The sequence below is a fragment of the Sphaeramia orbicularis genome, chromosome 4, assembly GCF_902148855.1.
Source record: "Sphaeramia orbicularis chromosome 4, fSphaOr1.1, whole genome shotgun sequence".
Classification (NCBI taxonomy): Eukaryota; Metazoa; Chordata; class Actinopteri; order Kurtiformes; family Apogonidae; genus Sphaeramia; species Sphaeramia orbicularis.
Genome location: NC_043960.1, coordinates 18,730,042 through 18,751,084, shown reverse-complemented (window position 1 = coordinate 18,751,084; position 21,043 = coordinate 18,730,042). Strand labels below are relative to the sequence as shown.

General features: G+C 40.0%; 1 protein-coding gene across 1 annotated transcript in view; it reads right to left on the bottom strand.

Moving 5' to 3' along the window:
- gmds (GDP-mannose 4,6-dehydratase) overlaps positions 1-21,043 on the bottom strand; it is a 247,147-nt gene that overhangs the window by 158,423 nt on the left and 67,681 nt on the right. The window contains exons 5-6 of the mRNA XM_030132937.1: positions 14,009-14,201; positions 10,898-11,006 (exon numbers count right to left, since the gene is read on the bottom strand). Of these exons, the coding sequence (XP_029988797.1) occupies positions 10,898-11,006; positions 14,009-14,201 (302 nt within the window). The remainder of the gene's footprint in view (positions 1-10,897; positions 11,007-14,008; positions 14,202-21,043) is intronic.

The following is a 21,043-nucleotide window of genomic DNA, read 5'->3' as shown; positions in this document are numbered from 1 at the left end:
AAGATTCATTATAGAACTTATAGTAATTACAGTTAACCAAAGAAGTAATCTAATTAGAAAATAATCAAACATAAATTGGGAAATAAAAACAATCAACTAATCATAAAAATAAATAGAAAAAAAGAATAGAAGAAGAATAACATGTCATTACATATAGCTTTAAAATGAATACCTTTGATATGAATACCTCTTTTTTGACACTCTACATTAAGTAATCTTTGATTAATGGACTGAAAATACAGCAGGTTACAGCAGTGTAAGAAGAGCCCATTTTGGTAACTACAACAAATGTAAAGGCAGCAGTCTGATTGGATCCAACATCCAAGGGAAACTCAGGTTTGCAGGTTAAACACAGGTTGTCATAACTCTGCAGAGCAGAGTTGGCTCTTAAAAAGGTGGCAGAGGTATACAGTGTAGCACAGTACACCCAATCAGTAATAAAGTCCATTATTCCCCCCAAGCACACCTGTAGTCTCCTTGTAAAGCTCACACCTCTGTTTGGAGTGGCTCTGCTCCCTGCCTCCTCTAATTGGTGCTGGCGGACCAGAGCGTGGGCCTATGGACCGGCGGCCTGGCTGTGGACAAAGCCCGCTCTGTTATTGGCCCGGGTGTTAATGTGTTTCCTTTACTGGCAGCGGCAACCGCAGGGACAGCCAGAAGGAGGGGGGGGTGGGGTGAGAGAGAGGAGGCAGGGGGGCTGAAAGAAATTTTCATGCCCAAACGGGGCAGTGGTGGCCGTTTAACCTTGCCCGCGGCCCGGCGGAAAGTCTAATAAAACCACGGGCCGTGAAAAACTGAGCAGACAGCAAAACCCATGCCAGAAACTGACACTCACACTCGTTCTCTCTTAACTGTTTCTTTCCTTTTTTTTCCATCATTCCTTTTCATTTTTGGCCAGAGAAGCAACAGGAAAGCGGTAACACACGGGTTGCGTTGGCACAGCTGGGCCATAGTTAGAAAAAACAGAATTAGGAGGAGGGTGAGGAGAAATGTGCAGAGATGTCTCCCATCCAAGCCAGGCCATGTGGGCCCCAGACAGGATGGGGACGGGATCTGTCAGCTGGGGGCTCGGGTCGGGTGGGAGTCGGGGAGGGGAATGAGGGTTTTTGGCTTGACTGGCCATGGTTGCTCAACAGATTCTGTTGTTGGGACCACGCTGCTAAAGAAGGTGACTTATGAAGTCTGTCTTCAAACTGTGTGACGGCCCAGCCCTTACACACTCAGACCACAAGATGTCTGACTCACACTCCTTACTTTCTGCGAGTGTATTTATATCCATTTACTGATTGAGATTTAACAACAGTGTGATTTATTCAAATTTCTCCTCTGTAACATTTATTTCACAGACATGATGTGTGGTCATGGCCCAGCTCAATGGAGCTCTGGAAAAACTGAAAAGCAGGGTACATTTGGGTCTTGAATCATTTAAAACATTTATCAAGCCGATCTGCAGCGCTACATTTTCACAGGTATAACATTTACTACCATCCTAGGCCAAGTCTCCTCTTCCAACTATAGACCTGTTGTATGTTTTTCTTCACCACATAAATCTATTTCAAGGTAACCTGCAGGATGTTCTCCCTTTTCTTGATAAAAATGTGGACTGACTTGGAAACCCAGACTGTTGCAGAGAAACCAGTTTCCAAAATAGGACTGCCGCTTGTGTACTTAAAAAGCTTAACACAAAAACTCATTCCAAGTATATTCCAGATATTTCACACTTGAGTCATTTGTCTCTTGAGCTTGTCTAGCCACGTTTGCTGAAGAAAAAATAGCTGAGACTTAATTTTCATGGCGTTGTTATAGAAACCTTTAGGTTACTTCAACACAAGGTTTACCAACACCTGTTTTGGAATTCAACCAGAACTGCAAATCCCATAATCCCACTCTGTCTTTGAGCAATGGCCTAGGGGAGTAAAGAGCTTTGTCTAGATTGGAAGCTAAAAAAAAAAAAAAAAAGACCTTTAATTTCCATTTCAACTCCCACACTTTTTAGGAATTAGATTAACACTGCAGTCTTATTTACATCCAATTGATTCTCAGCTCATACTCATCCCCTTTATCTGTGCTGAACAAAATACCTGGCTTGTGGGAACACTGAGTGATTCTGCAGGAGGAATCTTTCCTGGGCCGGAGGTTGGCCAAATTCCACCCAGGCCAAAGACCTGTCAGTGTCTGCCATCACGTTATTGCACAATTCTCTTTCTGACTGATCTCTGGAGCCCAAATGAAGGGAGAATATTTGCATTACATCCAAGAGAGGTCATGCGCTCAGCTCCGCCAACACAGCGTCTATTCACACCTGACAGACTGCTGCCCTCGTTCTGGGCTGACTCAACTGACAGGGAGGGTGCAGAGAGAAAGAAATGTGATGCTGGGAGGGTTAGAGTGGAGGTGGAGGGTTGAAAAGACAGAGTAAGAAAGACAGACACTTTTTCATAGGTGGGTGTGAGGCAACAGAATGGATGGACAGTACAGGGTGTACGAAGGTGTGGGGAAAGAAGGGAGTAGATTGATACATGTTTTTGTGAGCTCAGTTGCACCACCCCCACATTACAGTGTGAATAAGACAAAGGGTTTCACCTTGTATCAAAAACAAAGACGTAATTGTGTTTGGCAATATGCTGTAGGTTGACTAACTCGAAAAACCATAGAGCCACATCTTAGGGATTGGTTGTCCTCTTGCAGTGCGTTGACAGACCCTGGCGGAGGCTGAGAGATGCAAAAAGGTGCCCTAAACTTCTGCCGTAATTAACAGTGCTCAAAGCGAGCGCTCAGTCAACAAGATTCTTGGTTGCCATGGGGATCGGGCAAAACAAAAACAAATTTGAGGGCGGCAGCAAGATTGAGTGAAGGTAGAAACCTCAATGACCACCTGACATGTCTGAAACCAAGTGAGGTTAAGTCAGACGGAAGTATATTCACGGCAACAAGACTCAAGTTGGTAGAGTTGATATAGTTAACAACCAAAAATTTGAACTAGCAGTGACAAAAATCAGTTTTTAAAAACATGAGATTGGACAAAAACTAATTATACCCCTCAATGTCCCACTTATAATGTGAGTTATAAAACTGTTATTTTGATTTGACGTTTCAAGAAGCATTAGGTCTTTGGCATGACAGTCATTCAGTCTAAGAACATATATTATAAGTTTTCCTAAAAATGTTTTTAAAAATAAACATTTACTCTGATTCCTACAGATTCATATCTTCATTTAAAACTGTGTTGTTTTTGTGTAATTTTGCTTTTGGTTCTAATCACTGTGGCTGAGCAACGCTACAAGAATAAAATAGTTTTGTATAAAACGGGACCAATAGTTCTGCAAAATACAATCAAAGAAAAAATTATTAGACCATCAAACGTCATAAAATACAATTGTTACGCAATCAAGTACTAACTCCTGTGTGTATCATGTGACTAAAACAGACAGAAAAGAAACCATGGAATGCCTAAAAGCACTGTTTTAGGCAGTACAATGCCATAGCTATTTATGTAAGAACTGAAGTGATTTTGGTTTATATCAAGAAAACATGGAAAATGGTTAGATATCAGCTCTGAAATTAAACTCTTGTGAGATACTTTTGTTGTTGTCATTATATTTGTCCAAACAAATGTACCTTAAATTGTACCAGGCATTAAAATGAACAAGAAATTGAAGAAAACAAGGGTGGTGTAATAATTTTTTCTGCGACTGTACATTTGATATCATGTATTGTTACAGCCTCTAAAAAAAGACTCAAAGCTCAAAATAAAAACCAAACTAAAACTAGTCATCCCCTCAAAACAACAATAAAATTACAACTACTTAATCATTCATAAAACTAAGAAAAAAAATAAAAATAAAAATCCAGAATATGTGAAAGCTAAAAGAACTCTGGTTGGTGGAAGGCCTGGAGGGAAAAGAAGACTCTGTCATCAGCTCTGCTTTGAGGTGTTGAACTCCTCTCTTTACCTGACCATAGTTCAGCTGATGTTTAGGCTGCTCTCACTCAGCCCTTTCTCATCAACACCCGACAAAAGTAAAGCCAAAAAAAAAAAGGAAAAAAAATCCTGTCTTACGAGATAGCGGCAAAACCCCATGACACCCCCTGACCAAGTCATTCCCATCTGAAGATTTCCTTTGAAAACAATCTCTCCAATAAATGGAAAACATATCCTTTAACAAATCTATCATGCAATCTGACCTTTTGGGCTCAAACTCAACCAAAGCAGAAAGATGAAGCCAAGGCATGTAGAGGTTGAGCGGCTGAAAGTGTGTATTTGAAGGGGCAGCATTGACTTTGGCAGTGCTATTCTAACTTCCCCAATGCTAACTGGTCTTCTCTCCTAACATAACAGTATATTATTCTATACTGCCAAGCGTGAACCACAGAGCTCTCAGGGTGGAGAGATGGATGGGACTTCCCCAAATAAACCAGAGGATTAGCCTACAACTGGAGCTGGTCAGTAGTAGCAGGGGTGGATCCATGCACAACACATAACTGTGGTGATTTACTGCAGAGCCTTAGGTCAACACACGGCTAATAACTATATATTAAACTCGGGTTCTGTGTCTTATTGTGAAAACTAGATTTTTGGGGGGACTTTGAAATACTGTATGTTTGTTGAACGTGGCGGACAAATAAGCAAATGAACTGGTTATTTGCACAGGTTTCTCTGTTGATAGAGTACTGCACTGTCTCATATGTCATACCAATATGGAGTCTATTTAGTGCCGCCGCTGCTAACGCTAATCCCCCTCTTCAGAGTTGGTGTGAGGGCTGTTTGTTATGGCTAACAGCTAAGCTAACTAGAAAGCCACTAGCTACAGTGAGAATCAGCCTGCAGATGTCGGCTTCTGTTTGCTTTGCTTTACGCTGGATTTCCGCCGGGTTATTTTTCCTTCCCAGCTGTCCAATTCTGACCTTTTTTTGCAGAACAATAGAATTTGACTGTTTATTGGTATGAACTGTCAGGTGTATACGAAAATGGTAAGAGAATCCAGAAGCACATTCCTGCTAGGATTAAGTCATCCTGGGAGCGGTGAGAGACAGAGCTTCTTGTTGAATCCTACACAGGGACAGTAAGTCTGAAGGAAACTGGTGTTAAGCTTCACGCTCTGCTCTCCGGTTCTTCCAGAAGCCACCAGACCATCCTACGTGACCGACAGCACCACACCACGCTGGTGGCAAGGCAATGATTGGCCATGGAAGGTCACTTTGGCAATGCCATGAAACCAGGAGTCAGTAGGTTTGTTGTTAAAAGAAAAACTCCCTCCTAAAGGCAAACATCTATTTGTTTCTCGAACGTAGACACACAGAGCTATTGGCACACCACGACAATGACTTCACAGCTTTTCCTGTGTGTGGGAATTGAGGTGGGGAGATAGTGAAGTCATTGCCACCTGAAAGTAACATCATAGACTTCCTTCTTCATTAGTGAGTATTATCCTGGGGTTACATGTAATGGGCGGGAGAAGGGGCGTCAAACAGGTAAATGAATAAGGCTTTATCTGTCTCACAATACAGCACTAGAAATGACTAAACCGAGACATTCAGACTCAAGCTGAGAGAAAACAGGAGATAAGTCATCTCTATAAGGCCACTTTTATGTAAATACCCAGAAATCATTTGTCAGAAAAATAATACAGGGTTTCCAGTAAAACCTGACTTTTTAAAAGTAAAAATACAATAGTTACTGAAGTTAAGGACTGTGAAATTCCCACACTGTTACTATTTGGCCAAAGGATGCGTGATCCAGCCAAAGATCATATGATAATCATTTGACTTTGAATCACAATCTGAACTACAATTTTCCCTTATACCGTAAAATGTCTAAGTATTTCCTTGCTTTCTCACAGGGCTTGTTGGTGTTGTTGCTTGGACCAATACCAGTCAACACTGTCTGTACCATAAATGTGTGACAGCTGCAGTGCATCTTTAACCCCAGTTGGTCAAGGCAGACGACCATCCTCCAAGAACTGGTGTGTGCTCGAAGTATCTGCCTGCTAAAAGGAAGTTTTTTCTTGCCACTGTCACCAAGTGTTTGCTCCTGGAGGATTCTGTTGGGTGTCTGTAATGTGGCTTAAGAGTCTGATTTAGACCTGCTCTAAAGGTAAAGTGTCATGAGTTTACTTTTGTTATGATGTGGCGCTATATGAATAAAATTTCACCGATTTATTGGTTGAGTGTTTCTGATTAAATACTTAGACTATTGTGGCCCACTATAGTTTCATTATGAACTAAAACTATTTGGATTTAATTTTCCGCATAACATAACAGTCAAAACTCATCATATCTTATTTCCTCAGTGTCAGAAAAACCCCTGTAGGTTAAAGTGAACAGACCAAACACTTCACACTTTTAATGTTAAATACATAAATGGACTTACATACACTCACAACCCATGACGCAATGCTCTGTGTAAATAAATACATTTATATTGGTACTTAGCCTCGTTAAACTGATATGCAGAATAGGGAATACTAGGCAAAGCCATTATATATGTATCTAATGAAGTGATCCATACAATTCTTCTCAAAAGAAGATGCAAAATTAAAATTGCCCCATTCATTGCTTCCTCTTAGTAATCTTTAATCTTTAAGAAATGTATTCACTTCAATGCAATTCAATTAATTTCAGTTGTATTTATATAGTGCCAATAATAAAAAAGGATTATCTCATGGCACTTCACAAATTCAGATCACCCTTAAAAAGACTATACAGAGAGGAAACCCATCAAATCCTCTAGGAGCAATCCCAAGGTGACTATGGGAGGAAAACTTCTACAGAGGCAAAAACAACAAACTGAACTGGTCTCCAGGTAGGTAGCCATCTGCACTATCAAGCACTTTGTATCTCTAATCAGCATACATATTTCAGATGGAACAGATATTAACAACTCAATATTCTAAAAATAGTAGGACCCAGGTAAAGCAGCTAAGTGGTACATTACTAACATCTACACTGTAGTTCCTCATCCTGAAGTTAAGTACAAGCAAATACAACAAAATAATCATGCTATTTTCAACAATTTGGTCTTCTTGACTATTCATGTTAAGCAATATTGCTTGATTTTAATTAATATGAGTGTATCTGCGCTAATATCACAGTCAAAATGTGGAAACTCACAAGTGCAACAACATGGGGTTCGAAATTAAAGTGCTGTTAAGGAAAGAACTGTGTATTAAAAAAAAAAAATCACTTTTTAAACAGTGGAAAATGCAAATATCTAATTCAAGCCTGCTTCAATACCTGCTTCCAACACCTTCTACAATCAAGGTAACAGCCACTATTTAAGGAATCACAGTTCATGTCTGTTAATGCCTGACTCTGAGCATGTCCTACACTGATGTTTCTTTTATTACTCAATGGTTGAACAATGAAAAAAGAGGAATCAACGCAGCATGAAAGCACCATCTCTTCTGGTTTAAGGCCTCCTGTGGGTGATGGAGTAAATGACCAAACGCCCCCTCAGTGCAGCAGTGGCGGGGTCATGGCAGGCCCCGGGGGCCTGGGTAAACACTGGCCAACTCAGCCAACACAAGCGCCACACTGGGTTGTGCAAGGCAGCCGTGGGACATCTGGCCACATCACAGCACAGCGTTCCTACTTTATGAGCAACAACAGCCGTAACTCTGAGAATAGAAGTGGCAGTAGCAAACCCGATGGCCTGCCGGAGAAATGCTGACTTCAGAGAAAGAAGATGGAAGGGAAGAGATGGAATGAAGCAAGAGAGAGGGAAATGAAGAGAAAAAGACAGTGTGTGTGGCCCGAATGGAAAGATAGAAAAAGAGCGAGAGAGAAGATTAGAAAGAGCTGAGCGAGAGGCGAAAAGCTTAAGATGCAGCTTTCCATCGAATGGCCAGTGAGCTTTGCCCTTATAAGGTCATTCTGTGTACATGTAAAGGATGGAGAGTCTTTGATTTAAGGGACGCAGAGCTAATATTTCAGCTCCTTTATCTTCACATCTCCAACTAACAAATTATTTTCATCATTAATAAATCTGCACCTGCTTCCTTTTAATTTGTTTAATTATTTAAAAACTTGATGCAATATATTTGCAGAAAAGTTTAGCACAAACTTAGCTCATGGTCTATTGTTTGGGGTTTTATAGATCAGAGGTGTAAGTTTAAGCCCACCCATGAAGTTTGGTGTATATACTGTGACCCCAAAATAAGGGAGAAGAGAAATAATGTTCCTCAAACTCTTAATCTTTAAAACCACCATTAAAGTACGGTTCATCTAATAACTCGTATTTATTACTAAAAGCACACTTGTACACAGAGGGTTTATTTTTTTCCAATGACTGTCCCATCTATTCTTTTCCTGTATTTGTTCTGACTCATTGTTCTCCCTTGTGGCTGTATTCTTGTGTACATGGAGAGCAATAGGACTGGAATTTGGGGGGCAAATTCCTCATAGTGTAGAAATACAAAAAAGATGAGGCTAATTCTCTTTTTATAATTAAAAATAGAACATTTAGAGAGTTTACAAAGTGTTTGCAGAGTATTTTTAATAGTTCAACAGCTTATGTTCAGTATTTGATACACAATTTAAAACAGAATTTGGTAATAAAAATAGTGGATTGTAGTTTAAGGGTAATCCTAAATAATAAAAGTCCTGTATACAAATATCCATAGTGTTTATCATAGATTACTGCATGAATGAATGGGTGAAAAAGTCAGCATTAGTGATCATTATGCGAGGATCTATCAACAGTGTAAAACAGCTAAACTGTTGAATCTCATCTATCATGCTATTCAAGTTTTACAAGAAGTGTTGAATACTCTCTGCAAGTGAACTCTCCAAATGTAATGTAACTAATAAAACCTTTATATTTGAGAGTAGAACAAGTAAAAGTACATGTCTCAGTCATCTATTCTGTCTTCATTATGTGTCTTTCTTCCTGTTGCAATAGTCTGCTGCTGAACTGTTATGCTATAAACTACACCAGTTCCCACACCTATCTATCTGTGGTAACCCATTAGGGTTACTGGCTGACCCCTGACCTTGGCTGAGGTCGTGGCCAGGGCCTTCATTAGGGGATAAATCATAACACCTGAGCGGCTGACCTGGGTGCAGCACTGAGGCTGCAGTCATATGGTATTCATTTTGGGTCGCGGTGGCGTGTAAATCGGGTTAAACCAGCGCCTGCGACCCTCAGGGCTCAGAGCACATATTAAAAATGTGGCCACAACCCACTCACAATGTGTCGGAGTGAGTGTGTATGAATGTGAGCGTGTCTGTCAGGGAGTTATGAGAAGCCGGGTTCCACCGGTGAATGAATATGACTTTATATAGACCGTGTAATTGAATACATTCACACAGTCCAACAATGGTTTACTTTCTCCTTTACTGCTTTGTTGTGGGTTCGGTCTGTTGTCAGGCTGAGTGATGTCAGCAGTTTCACACTGTAACCGTATTGAGAAAACGCTCAATTAAAGTTGTGACCGTAGTCAGGGACACGATTTCATGATGTAATGTATCTTTGTATAGCTTTAACAAAAAGGTGTCTATAGTATTAAACTGGTCAAAATAAGGCATTACCTTTCCTGCACACCTGGGCATGACTGTTTAGCAACTTCAGCCAAGACACTTAAAATGGTACACTTGGTCCTGACGACTTATATTCTATCAAATAATTATTTTTAATGGTCATTTTGACATTTTCAGATAATTTTCTGGGAACACTATTTGGTACAGTCCATTTACAGAGAGTATTTGTAACATTTCAACAGATTATGTTCATTGAATTAATTCAATAGTAACAAGTTGTTAAGTATACAGGCATTTTTCTTCCCATCCATTTATTCAAGGATGAAAATCAGTCGATGATATTCAGTGAATATCTGGTATATAATATCTATTATAGTGAATATGAGATGACCCTTCACATGAACAGATAGAGAGAAACAGCTGAATATTTACATTCTCATCCCCATCAACAGCATCTTAAATCACACGGGGGGGGAGTGTACTAAAGTGCACATTTTTAACACACTGAAAATCAGATCATGTGTATGTTAGAGAGTTTCTAAAGTCATGCACATCCATTGTGTATATTAATTGCTGCTTTGTAAAACCACAACAAAGTGGTGATAGTAGATGGTTACTAATTAGGAAAAAAAAAAAGTTGAAGAAATGCACGTCAAAGGCACAACAAATCCCGACCCTTGCACATATTGCAGCTTATTTTGGCATCGATCCAGCTAATGTCATCATGTTTATACGTGTGCTGATGTCAGCGTATCAGTTGCCTCTATATACAGTATATGCCAAGTCTGAAGTAAATTGAAACAAAATTGATGTTTTTAGAGACATGGGACAATGGGAAAAAATAAATAAATACAAAATTGATTAAAAAATTAGAACTTTGACCTCCTTTTCCCAAAATGTAATCACATCTATTTTGGGTCACTGGCAATCTATAAACCCCATTTGATATGAATTTAACCAATACTTTGGCTGCTGAAGTGTTAACAAACAAACAAACTAACTAACAGAGCCAAAAACAGTGCCCCTTGCCTTCCCTTCGAGTGGCAGGGTAATAATTTACTAACTTACTATGGATGCCCCTCATTTTCTTCTCTGGTATTTGATGTATTGTTCATGTAAATTCTACTTCCATCCATTGGCCTGGCATATTCATTTCTACATGCTCATGTATGAGACATACATATCTGTAATATCTGCATTAGTGTGAACAACGCCATGGGATTTAAAAACACCTTCTCGGTCTGATACGATACTTGTCCTCATCATGTATGATCATAAAAACAAGAAAAACGTCTTTAGCTCTAGCTGTCATCTGTTCTAAACACAATTTTCTAAACTCAATATAACATTTTTCACATTAGGATCCAAAACAAATAATGTTTTAGGGTCAACCTGGAGTAGAAGAATGTATGCAGTGAGCTCACCTCTCCGTGGACTTTCATGGTTAAAGAGGATCCCATTGACCGCAAACATGTCATAGGCTTCTCGAAAGTTCACCACAATCCAGTAGGCGTAGAGCTTTGCAGCACCTGAGAGGAGACATAGAAACAAGTCAACAGTTTTTCAAACATTTTGACCAAACCAGAGGACAAAGCAAATGCTATGTTCTTGTCCACTGAGTTGTTGTTGTATGGACTATGAGGACATTCCCAACACTCTGATAGTGATTATAAAATACTGATATTATCCACAAACCACATGCTGCTGTAACACTGTTTAGTTTAAAGAAAAACTAGTGCCTTGACCCATGGGGATCCACAGGTTCTAGGTGTGGTAGCTTTTATGCTGTTGTGTATTAATACATGTTGTACCGCATTTGTCCAGCAGTCACCACCAAAGCATTCTCACCATAGCAACGTGATGGTATTGAATTACTATCTCCCAAAATATTGGTCCTATCAACTTGCCGTTTTCGCTGGTCTCTTCCTTGACCAAAAATACATAAGAATGCCAAAATACAGCAGCCAGCTCTTTCAGGATTTTGTGTGAATCCCTGGACACACACACAGACATACACACACAGCCATTTGGCTTTTATAATATAGATGAGATGATTAAAACAGCTGAAAGACGAACCTGTCTTGTACATAATCAATACTACACACATTTTACTTTGTATATCCGCTTATTCATACAGTGTCCTACAACACATTTAATTGTATATTCACAATGAAATGTGGGGGTTCACTGTCTACAAATATTTAAAAAAAATTTTAAAAAAACATACGGCGGTCTTGTTTTTAGGACTGCTCCTTGAGCTGTAAAGCCTTAAACCCATTTCTCCCATGTATAAAGGATTCTGATGCATCATATCCTGACTCTGCTGACTTCTCATGGATCTGTCTTAAACCGGCTCTTTTTCACGATTGACTTAACTCCGTGGCCGTGTCACTCTTACTGCTGCTATTTTTTCTACCACACCTTTTCCACCCATTCAGCTTTCCAGAAAGATGCTTCAGCACAGCATTCTCGGAACTGGGATCAGTTAGCTTTGTCAGTAATAACCTTATGTGACTTTCCCTCTTGGTGGAATGGGCCAATAATTGTTTTTGGCCAACTTTTACATCACAGACCTTGTAGGTAACTGTGTCAATAAATGTACTGTGGAAAAACCTATTAGCCTTGACTCAAGGTCATAAGTATTATTTATCTTATCTTATGTTATACCTCTGAGGTTGCACTTCAAATTTCATTGTACATTTGTGCAATGAAAATAAAATTCATTATTATTATTCACTATTATTATACAATTCAAATACTTTACTTCAGTGGTAGCTCCAGTTCCACAGTGTGAAAAAACTCCTCTAAAAGTGAAAGTTCTGCATTAAAAACTGTACTTGAGTAAAAGTATCCAAATATTATAAAGTTCTATAAAATCATATGATGTTACCACTAATGGTCACATAAGAACTACATAAATGGCTGTCACTGAACAGGACAAGGGTGAAAACTGTACTCTGAAAAGTAACTACACCTGTCAGAAACCTGCAGTGGAGTAAAAAGCATAATATTAGCCCCTAAGACATACTGCTTCATTTGACAGTGGCAGTACTCATTAATCAACAAAAACATAAAAAGCTACAAATGAGAGTTAGCCAACAGGCATATTTTCATCTGCTGTCCAGATGTAGTGAAGAAGTAAATAGTAGTATGGTAAATCAGGAGTGATTAGATCGCCAACTACGCTACTTCACTGTACATCAAACCCAAAGATGCTCTTAGAGGCTGTGCCACTGTGCATGTGATATTACTGCAGTAGTTTGTGTTTTTGTGAAATACTGTAAAGCTCTGACTGCCAAAGACGTAGAATAGTATCATATAACTTACAAATATAAAATAGAAATTAAGTAAAAAGTACCCCAAATCTGCTCAAGGATGTGCAAAATCAGCCCTTCTAGTGTTATTCTATTATAAAACAGGATTCATTTGCTGTTTCACCTTTCTAGAAATTGGTGAGTATGTTTATAGAGCACACATAGAACATGTGCTGCTTTAACTTTATGTAAGTCTCATAAACTGTTAACATTTTTAGCTTTTTCACATTGTTCATTTTTTTTCCTGAGATACACTTTTACTCAGATCTTCAGTCAGCACAGTTTTGTTCTATATTCCAGGTTACAGAAAGTCATCAAAAAGAGAGATTTGGCGCTGCTATATCAAGACATGTCACAGTTGTGCAGAGCAGTTATCACAGATCATATTTCATCATCAAAAAGGTCGACCTCAGACTCTTGCTGATTGACCAAACGCAGGCTCTGAAAAAAAAAAAAAAAAAAAAAATCTCCCTCTTTTCCTGTCACCATCTTCCTCTGTCTCCTCCCTCCCTCCCTTTTCTGTGATGAGGGGAATACCAGAGCAAGCAAAGGGAGGCGCCCGTTGATTAAGCCATAGGTCAGGATGTACACTGGAGGTGAAGGGAGGTCGCTATGGCAACCCCGCCTCCCCTTTCCAAAGACTAATTAATAGAGTTGCAGCCCTCCTCATGATGGTATGTGCCTCCCATGCAGCCTCAGATTGAGTGCTGACAGATGGGGAAAGTGTCAGGGAGGAGAGCATTTAGACAACAGAGAACATGAAACCTGAGCGCTCACACACGTGTACAGCCTGTGTGTGTGCGTGTGTGTGTGTGTGTGTGTGTGTGAGAGTGTGTGCTGAAAGTGAGTGCTGAGTGCTGTGGATATAAAGGTGTCTTTGTTAAAGTGAGAGCCACTTCAGTCCTCAGTCAGACGTTTGGCCTCGGGGTGTGTGGAGAGCTCAAACGCTGCCCGAGTACTGAAGCCCCCTCTATTCGCTCACACACAAACACACACGCAAGGACACGCACACACATGCAAGGAAAAATTGCTGAAGAGGTATCAAGCAGTCTGTGTTTGGCTGCCTGTATGAGGCCATACGCAATTGTCTGATGAATTGAGCAAGGTAGAAAATGTTAGGTAATGCTTGTGTGTGTGTGTGTGTGTGTGTGGGTGTGAGTGTGTGTGTGTGTGTGTTTCCACATGGAGCTCCAGTATATTACGTTCATGTGTATTACCGTAAGGTGAGCGGGGGTAGAAGGGCGTCGTTTCCTTCTGAGGGATCTCCTGGACTTTGCCGTACAGCTCGCTGGTGGAGGCCTGGTAGAAACGCACACTGTTGGTGAGCTCGCACGTTTTTATGGCATCTAAGAGACGCAGCGTACCAACACCGTCCACGTTAGCTGTGTACTCGGCCAATTCAAAGGAGATCTAGAGAAAGAGAGAGAAACAGACAGAGGGTTATGAGCACAGGTGGTATAAATTATACTATATCTAAAAAAAAATGACTACAAAAAGCTTGACCTGTCAGATATGAGCAAATAGTCTGAAGATATTAATAAAAGACACTGGTGGATAATGATGAGAAATGTCACAATTCTACTTTTTTTTTTTTTGCAATACTGCTATACTGTGATGCCACCCTTGATAGCCCAGCTGTCCCCAAAACAATGGGTGATATCCACTTGTTATATAGTCAAGACAGTGTTGTCATCTGTCTTCAATGGAAACAAGCTGAAAACTTCTTCAGTAGTCCTTACACATGTATATTACCTTGTGTTTTATGAGAAAATACAATTTACATAGTCATTAGTAACTTAGACAAAAGAAAAGGAGGAGTTCTTTAGATAGTGTTTATCTGTGACTGTTGTATACATCCATTCACAGCTCATTCTCATCTGTATCTAGCTGCTGATCGGTCGGCGAAATGAGCCGCTGCTGTCAGTGCACAGAGCCAGAGCCAGATTCACAAAGAAACATTTTTTAGTCGACCCTATTCAAGACAGGAGCTGAAATCAACCCAAAAAGTCACTAAGTGCTTACAAAAAAGTTGTTCAAGGGGTCTTGAGTCACTAAATTTAGAGAGAAAATCACCAAGTTGGCAACGCTGAGCAGGACTCAGGACATTGCAATTATGGGCCAGCCAGGATGCCTCAACATGTAACTTCTTAGAAATCCACACAGGTCATAAGGTTACTTCTTGAGCTGAATCATATAAAATGGAATTTTAATTACACATGACATTTCACAGAGTCACCAAAATGTCCCCTGAAAAGTGGGAAGGAACAATGATGGCGAAATAACTGAGAAAAGCGTCGTCTCTGAAACTGGAGTTGGTCAGAAAGCTCAAACCTCAAACTAAACACTCCAACTCCCAGAATGCCTGTTTCCACTGCAAACAGGGCCAAAAGGGGAGGGAGGGAGGTTAATGAACACTTGGGGGGGAAATTAAGTTGTAAACTCGAAATGGATGTGCGCGTGCACGGCTCGCTGTGTGCCGGTGTGCGTGTGCCAGGTTGGCCTCGGGCTCCTAATCAGGCGTGACGGTTAAAAGCCGTGCTGTTTAGTGGTCACCACACCTGGAGCGAGCGGCATGAGCCACGTCTGTACGGAGGAAACGCTTTGGCCCTTTAGTGCTTCCACACCAGCACTGTACACACCGACAGATAAAGCCCCCTTATTTAAAGCTGGGACCCAAGAACACTGGGCCTCTATTCCACTCACAGTGCATACACACTCATACACACATGCACTGACACACACACACACACACACAGTGAGCAGGTTTGATCAGGTTCAATTACACTCCTCGGCTCGAGTGTAATTACCTGTGACGCTCCACTCATGCTTTTACTTTGCATTATGGCATTTTCATTTACATGTAGATCCTTTATAAGAGCAAGTGAGGGGACACTTTTGTGACTTTTTCGACAGCATTAACAGACTAAATAGAAGAAATAGCACAGCAACATCTGCACAATAGAATCTGTTCCAAACATAACACAAAAGTAAAGGCTCACAGTTAAATTAAGGCCTCTCTGACTCACTTTACATCAAACCTCAACATTATGAGATCCCAAAAGTACACTATTATTACTAAAGACCTCTTGTGTGATGTCGAGCAAGGGATCAGAGTAAAATTAGGTGAAGGTCTCACAGCTGTCCAGTAGCTAGCGGAGTAACAGAGGGAGTAAAAACAGAAGAAGGTAATTTGTTTGGGCATAAAAGTAAAAACAATAATGTGGATAAAGGGAACATGGATATACATGCCCCAAAGCATATAATCAAAAAAAAGTTTGAGCCATTTACTTCCACTTGTTGTGAGTATCTAAACATTTTATAGTGTTTTTTGACTTTTCAACTATCGTGGTATTCAACAACCTAAATCTTTAATGTAAAAAAAATTGCAGCCATAGTTGTTCAGGCAAACAAACCTGCCCTCGTGTTTAGAAAAGGCAAGAGAGGTCAACTGCAAACCACATCTTGTCCTCCTCCACAGTGGAGCTCCTCCTCCTCCCTTATACCACATTCATACATGCATCTCCTTCTGCTCTGTCACTGCTCAGCCTCTCTGTGGACCTCATAAACCTTATTCTATTTTGCTACCTCCCTTACCTAGACCCCTCTCCGTCCTGTGTCTGTGTGTGAGGCATTTCTCTTGTTTTTTCTTCCACCGCCAAGGACTGAGGCGCAGACTCATGGTATCAAAACCAGCTGAGAGGGGCAGGGTCCAGGACACCTTGACAGCTTAAATCAAACAAATTGCCTTAATGCCTCCATTCTCTGTCATTATGTAAGGCAAGGCCTGGGCGCTGACGGTTTAAAGGCCAGACATTTGTGTACACCACTGTGTGTATGTGTGTGTCTGGGGGGTGGCTGCTGGGCCCCTCGGTCGACCTGGCAGATATTGTTCTATTCTGGGAAGGGCGGCCAGGCTCTGTCAGCTTTGGGGGTCCTGCGGCGAGCAAAATATCCCAACCTGAAAGAAGCGATCCGTTAAAAGGTTCTAAATGTACAGGATACGTGCAGCATTTGGTGGTTTCATTTCTTTCCTGCTCTCAGGCCTGCTGAAATGCATGCTTGAAAGTGGGGAATGTGACTCTGTACATGTGTGTGTGGGTGCTCACATGGTGTGTGTCTTGACAGATGTATAAATATGAGCTACATTTATTCAGCCGTAGCCTCTCTCTGCATACCTGCATGGCCCTCCATACAGGATAGCATGTACGCTTTGACTGAATATACACAGTGGTGGAAGAATGTGCACTTACTAGTACAAGTCCAATCAGAGAAATGACAAAAAGTCAGTCAAGGAGCAGAAATAATTCGATTTTGTTTTTTTTGTTTCAAGCCCTCCTTCACTCAAAGTCAGCTTTATATTGTTGTAACACTCTCCAGTGTATCACGTCTTTTGAGTGTGCAGATTTTTGACACTAGGAGGATGTTTTCATTTTCATTTGGGACATCTTTCTATGTTCATCAGAATTAATCGAAGAAATACTGTCATTTCATTTCATCCTACTCCTGTTTCCAGACTTCAGATGATAAATTCCAAGTCCAAGAACACAGATCTGCACTATGTCAACAATATCACAGAGCTGTAAACCCTGACATATGTTCCTGCTAACTGGACAAATGACGTCACATTTCTATTTCTTGTTTACACAACTTAGAAACAGTGCAACTTTGCAGCAGTTTGGTGGATAAAGACCTGCTTATAAAACCAAAACTGTTGCCTAAGGTTGATTTCACACCTAACAGTCCTGCAGACCATCAATTGGGGTCAGTTGGTCCGAGTTTGCTTTCATATTGCGCTGTCAAACATATTGAATATTTTGAATAGCATATTCCCCTCCTCACCTCTGGTGGCGCTACATCAAGAATTAGCCTACTGGAGGAAAAGATAGGACAAACACTGAACAAGAAACCTTGTTCATCTATCGGTTAATCCAGGGCAACTTCTGTTTCAGCCACATGAAAACAAAACATGGAGCTACATCAAATTTTACACATTTGTGTAAGTTGTGTTTACCCACAATGCCCCGTTTTGTAGTCCACTTCCTGCATTTGGTTCACTTGAGGCAGACCAAGACCTGTGTTTTTAGGCAAATCAGAGTCTGGTTCTCTGATCCACATCAGAGTTCAATTGCACATTCTCACATCCCCAGATGAACCGGGCTTTCTGATTAAACAACAAATTCAAGAGTCTAAAAAAAACACAAATGGGAATGAAGTGGCTGAAGCGATCGTTTAAATGATTTAATTTAATCTTGTCGCATCCATTCCTGACCTTTATGCTAGTGCTGACAGAAGACTGAAGAGAAATAAGGGTCAGAGTTTGATAAGTACACATTGGGATGTCATTTTAAATCTTTTTTTTTTTGTTTTTAGAAAACATATAGTACAACTTCAGAAGGATGCTAGTTTGGCCAGATCTTACACCTGTCTTTGGAATGAATCAGGATAAATTATGTAACATTTAGTGTGGAGTACAACCTTGACACCATCACTATTCAGACACTTAACTGTTAAAATTGGGAAATAATTATTTTTCAACTCAGATTTTTCCTTTTTTTTTTTTTTAAGAGAAAAGAGTTTTTATGGAAGCCACATCAGATTCCAATAGTTAGTAGATTACTGTTTATATCTACTGATATGGCTCGAGGGGATATTCATCGATTTCATAATTTCCATGTTTTTTAGATTTCAATTCCTGATATTTCGGCAGCAGGAAACATAACCAGTTTGGCTATAGATAATCAGATCAGTGTGACAACCAAACATTAAAAACAACTCATTCAACGCACATTGCTGAACTATATAAATGACAAATCTTGACACTCTGAGGTAATGGGGCCAGCTTTTTTAATGTCTAAGCATTTCTTTTCAAAGATCTTGAGTTTACTGCATTTGTTTAATTTTGGTCTATCATTTTCACCCAGATTTTATTATGGATTACTGCATGTAATATTTGACCCCTGATCAAATTAAATAGTCTATTTTGTTTAGAGACAACACTACATTAAATTACTGATGAAGCAGGGTATTGAACTCTGCTGTAAAACGTCATACTGCCTCAAGTTCCAGAAACTCACTGGAGAAACTAGTGAAAGTAGACCTGCCCCTGTGTGAGCATTGCTTTCTCATTATTGAGGACTACAGTGTCAAACACTGAAACCCCGGCACATTCCTGCCAACCACAAACACCCAAATAAAGAAATCACTAAGACGCCCCGGAGGCGGAGAAGACTGAGGGAGAAAAAGTGCCAGGTATAGGAGAGAAAAAAGTAAGAGACAGACAGAGGAGGGAAAGTAAGTGTGTGAGAGCACGGGTGGGGGTTTGTGGAGAAAAACCACAGTCAATTACACCTTTACTCATCACATTACAGGCCAACTGAAATTAGAGCAGTCCGTGTGTTAACAGGGCAAAGACAAAACAGGCTGAATTCCCTCCAGGAGAAGGAGGTTTAGCCCCAATTCTGGCAACCCACACACTGCCAGACAGATCAATTACTCAGCTTTCATCAGCTCAACTGCAGTGTCAGTCATCTGTATCACAGACTCAATACATAGACTCCACTTTTCTATGCAAACACAGACGAACACATAGCTTTCTTCACTTCACTAATCAGAGGGAATAATGGCTATCCAACGCACTTCGCAAGTAGTTATTTATGTGTGTAAAAAGGAAGCATTCACCTGAAATTTACAGCATATTCAGGAACCTGTGTGATGATAATCTAAAATCTGATCACAAGTCTCACACTATTTAAAGACTGAGTTTACAGATAATTCATATTGACAATCTTATCATATGTCAATAAGCACACACCACAGAAAACAGAAAATAAGGTCTTGTACAGACCTGGGCACAATCATTTTCACACTGCTAAACACGTGTCCACAGCTCTGAGATCAACCTCTGAATATCATCGCATCTCAGCATGTTCTCATTGGGTACTATTAATCAATCAATCAATCAATCAATCAATCAAATTTTACTTATATAGCACCAAATCATAAAAAGAGTTATCTCATTACACTTTACATATTGAGCCAGTCGAAACCGGACTCTCAATATGGGCAATATAACAATATAAACAGGCAAAATGCAATCAAATTTACATTGATAATCATGATAAAGCCCATTACGCAGAAAAAAATAATACATGTGACACCCACAATGCATTACATGTCAGTAGAGTTTCAGTTTGGCAAGTTATCTTAGAACTCTAATAGGCACATAGGCTCATAAATGTTTGTAATACAGTAGTCATGTAATAAAGAAGAGTCTAGTCTACATTTTGATCTTATTTACCGAAATGTTGCTTCTGTTCTGCGCTTTCTGAGCTTTACTTATGAAATCTACATGGTTTTTAGACAAAAAAGTATGTGAGCACTGACAGATGTAATGTTGCAACTCACAAACACCTCATAAATTCCTAATTGTAAAACAGCAAGATTTAAAACAGTGGAGGGTTTATTTTCATTCATTTATTCATTCATTCATTCATGCATTCATTCATTCATTCACTATCTGAACCCACCTTATCCTCACTTGGTCACGGGGGGTCGTTGGAGCCTATCCCAGCTACTTACGGGCAAATGCGGGGTACACCCTGGACATGTCGCCAGTCATCGCAGGGCTGAATATAGAGACAGTCACTCTCACATTCACAAATTTATTTTCCTTATTGTCAACTGCTTAAACATATCCAGCACATATAGCAGAATAATATTGCTCCACATATTAATATTCTAAACTTTGGCTAATAAACCGCTTTCTTCAGGTTTTAGGAATTATGACAATATAATCCAACTGTCAGTATTACAACAAATACTGCTTCATCATCCATCTCTTCTTGACACTTCTTGGAGCCATTCACATACTCAAAACTGGCTCAGTTTTCCTCTACAACATTAAAATAAAAGTCTACTATTTCCCGAGCTTGCAATGTGAACTTTGCACCACGTACTGTTTATCTGAACCTTGAGGAATAATCTAAAACTTAAAGTAGAACCGGTCATATGAATCTAGTATCGTCATATTTGATATGCTCATTCTCAATGTTTCCATTAGCTACTGTTGCTGTATTCGGGCCCACGCTGACAGCCCAGTCTCCAAACACACCAGTATCTCCATCACCATGTGTTGTTTTGTTGTGACGAAACTTCAGGAGGAGTCTCTCCACCTCTAGTTCTGTCTTGTTGGAATTGTGTCACTCAAGCTCATCTGTGCATAAACACACACACTTACACACCTGTTAGAAAAA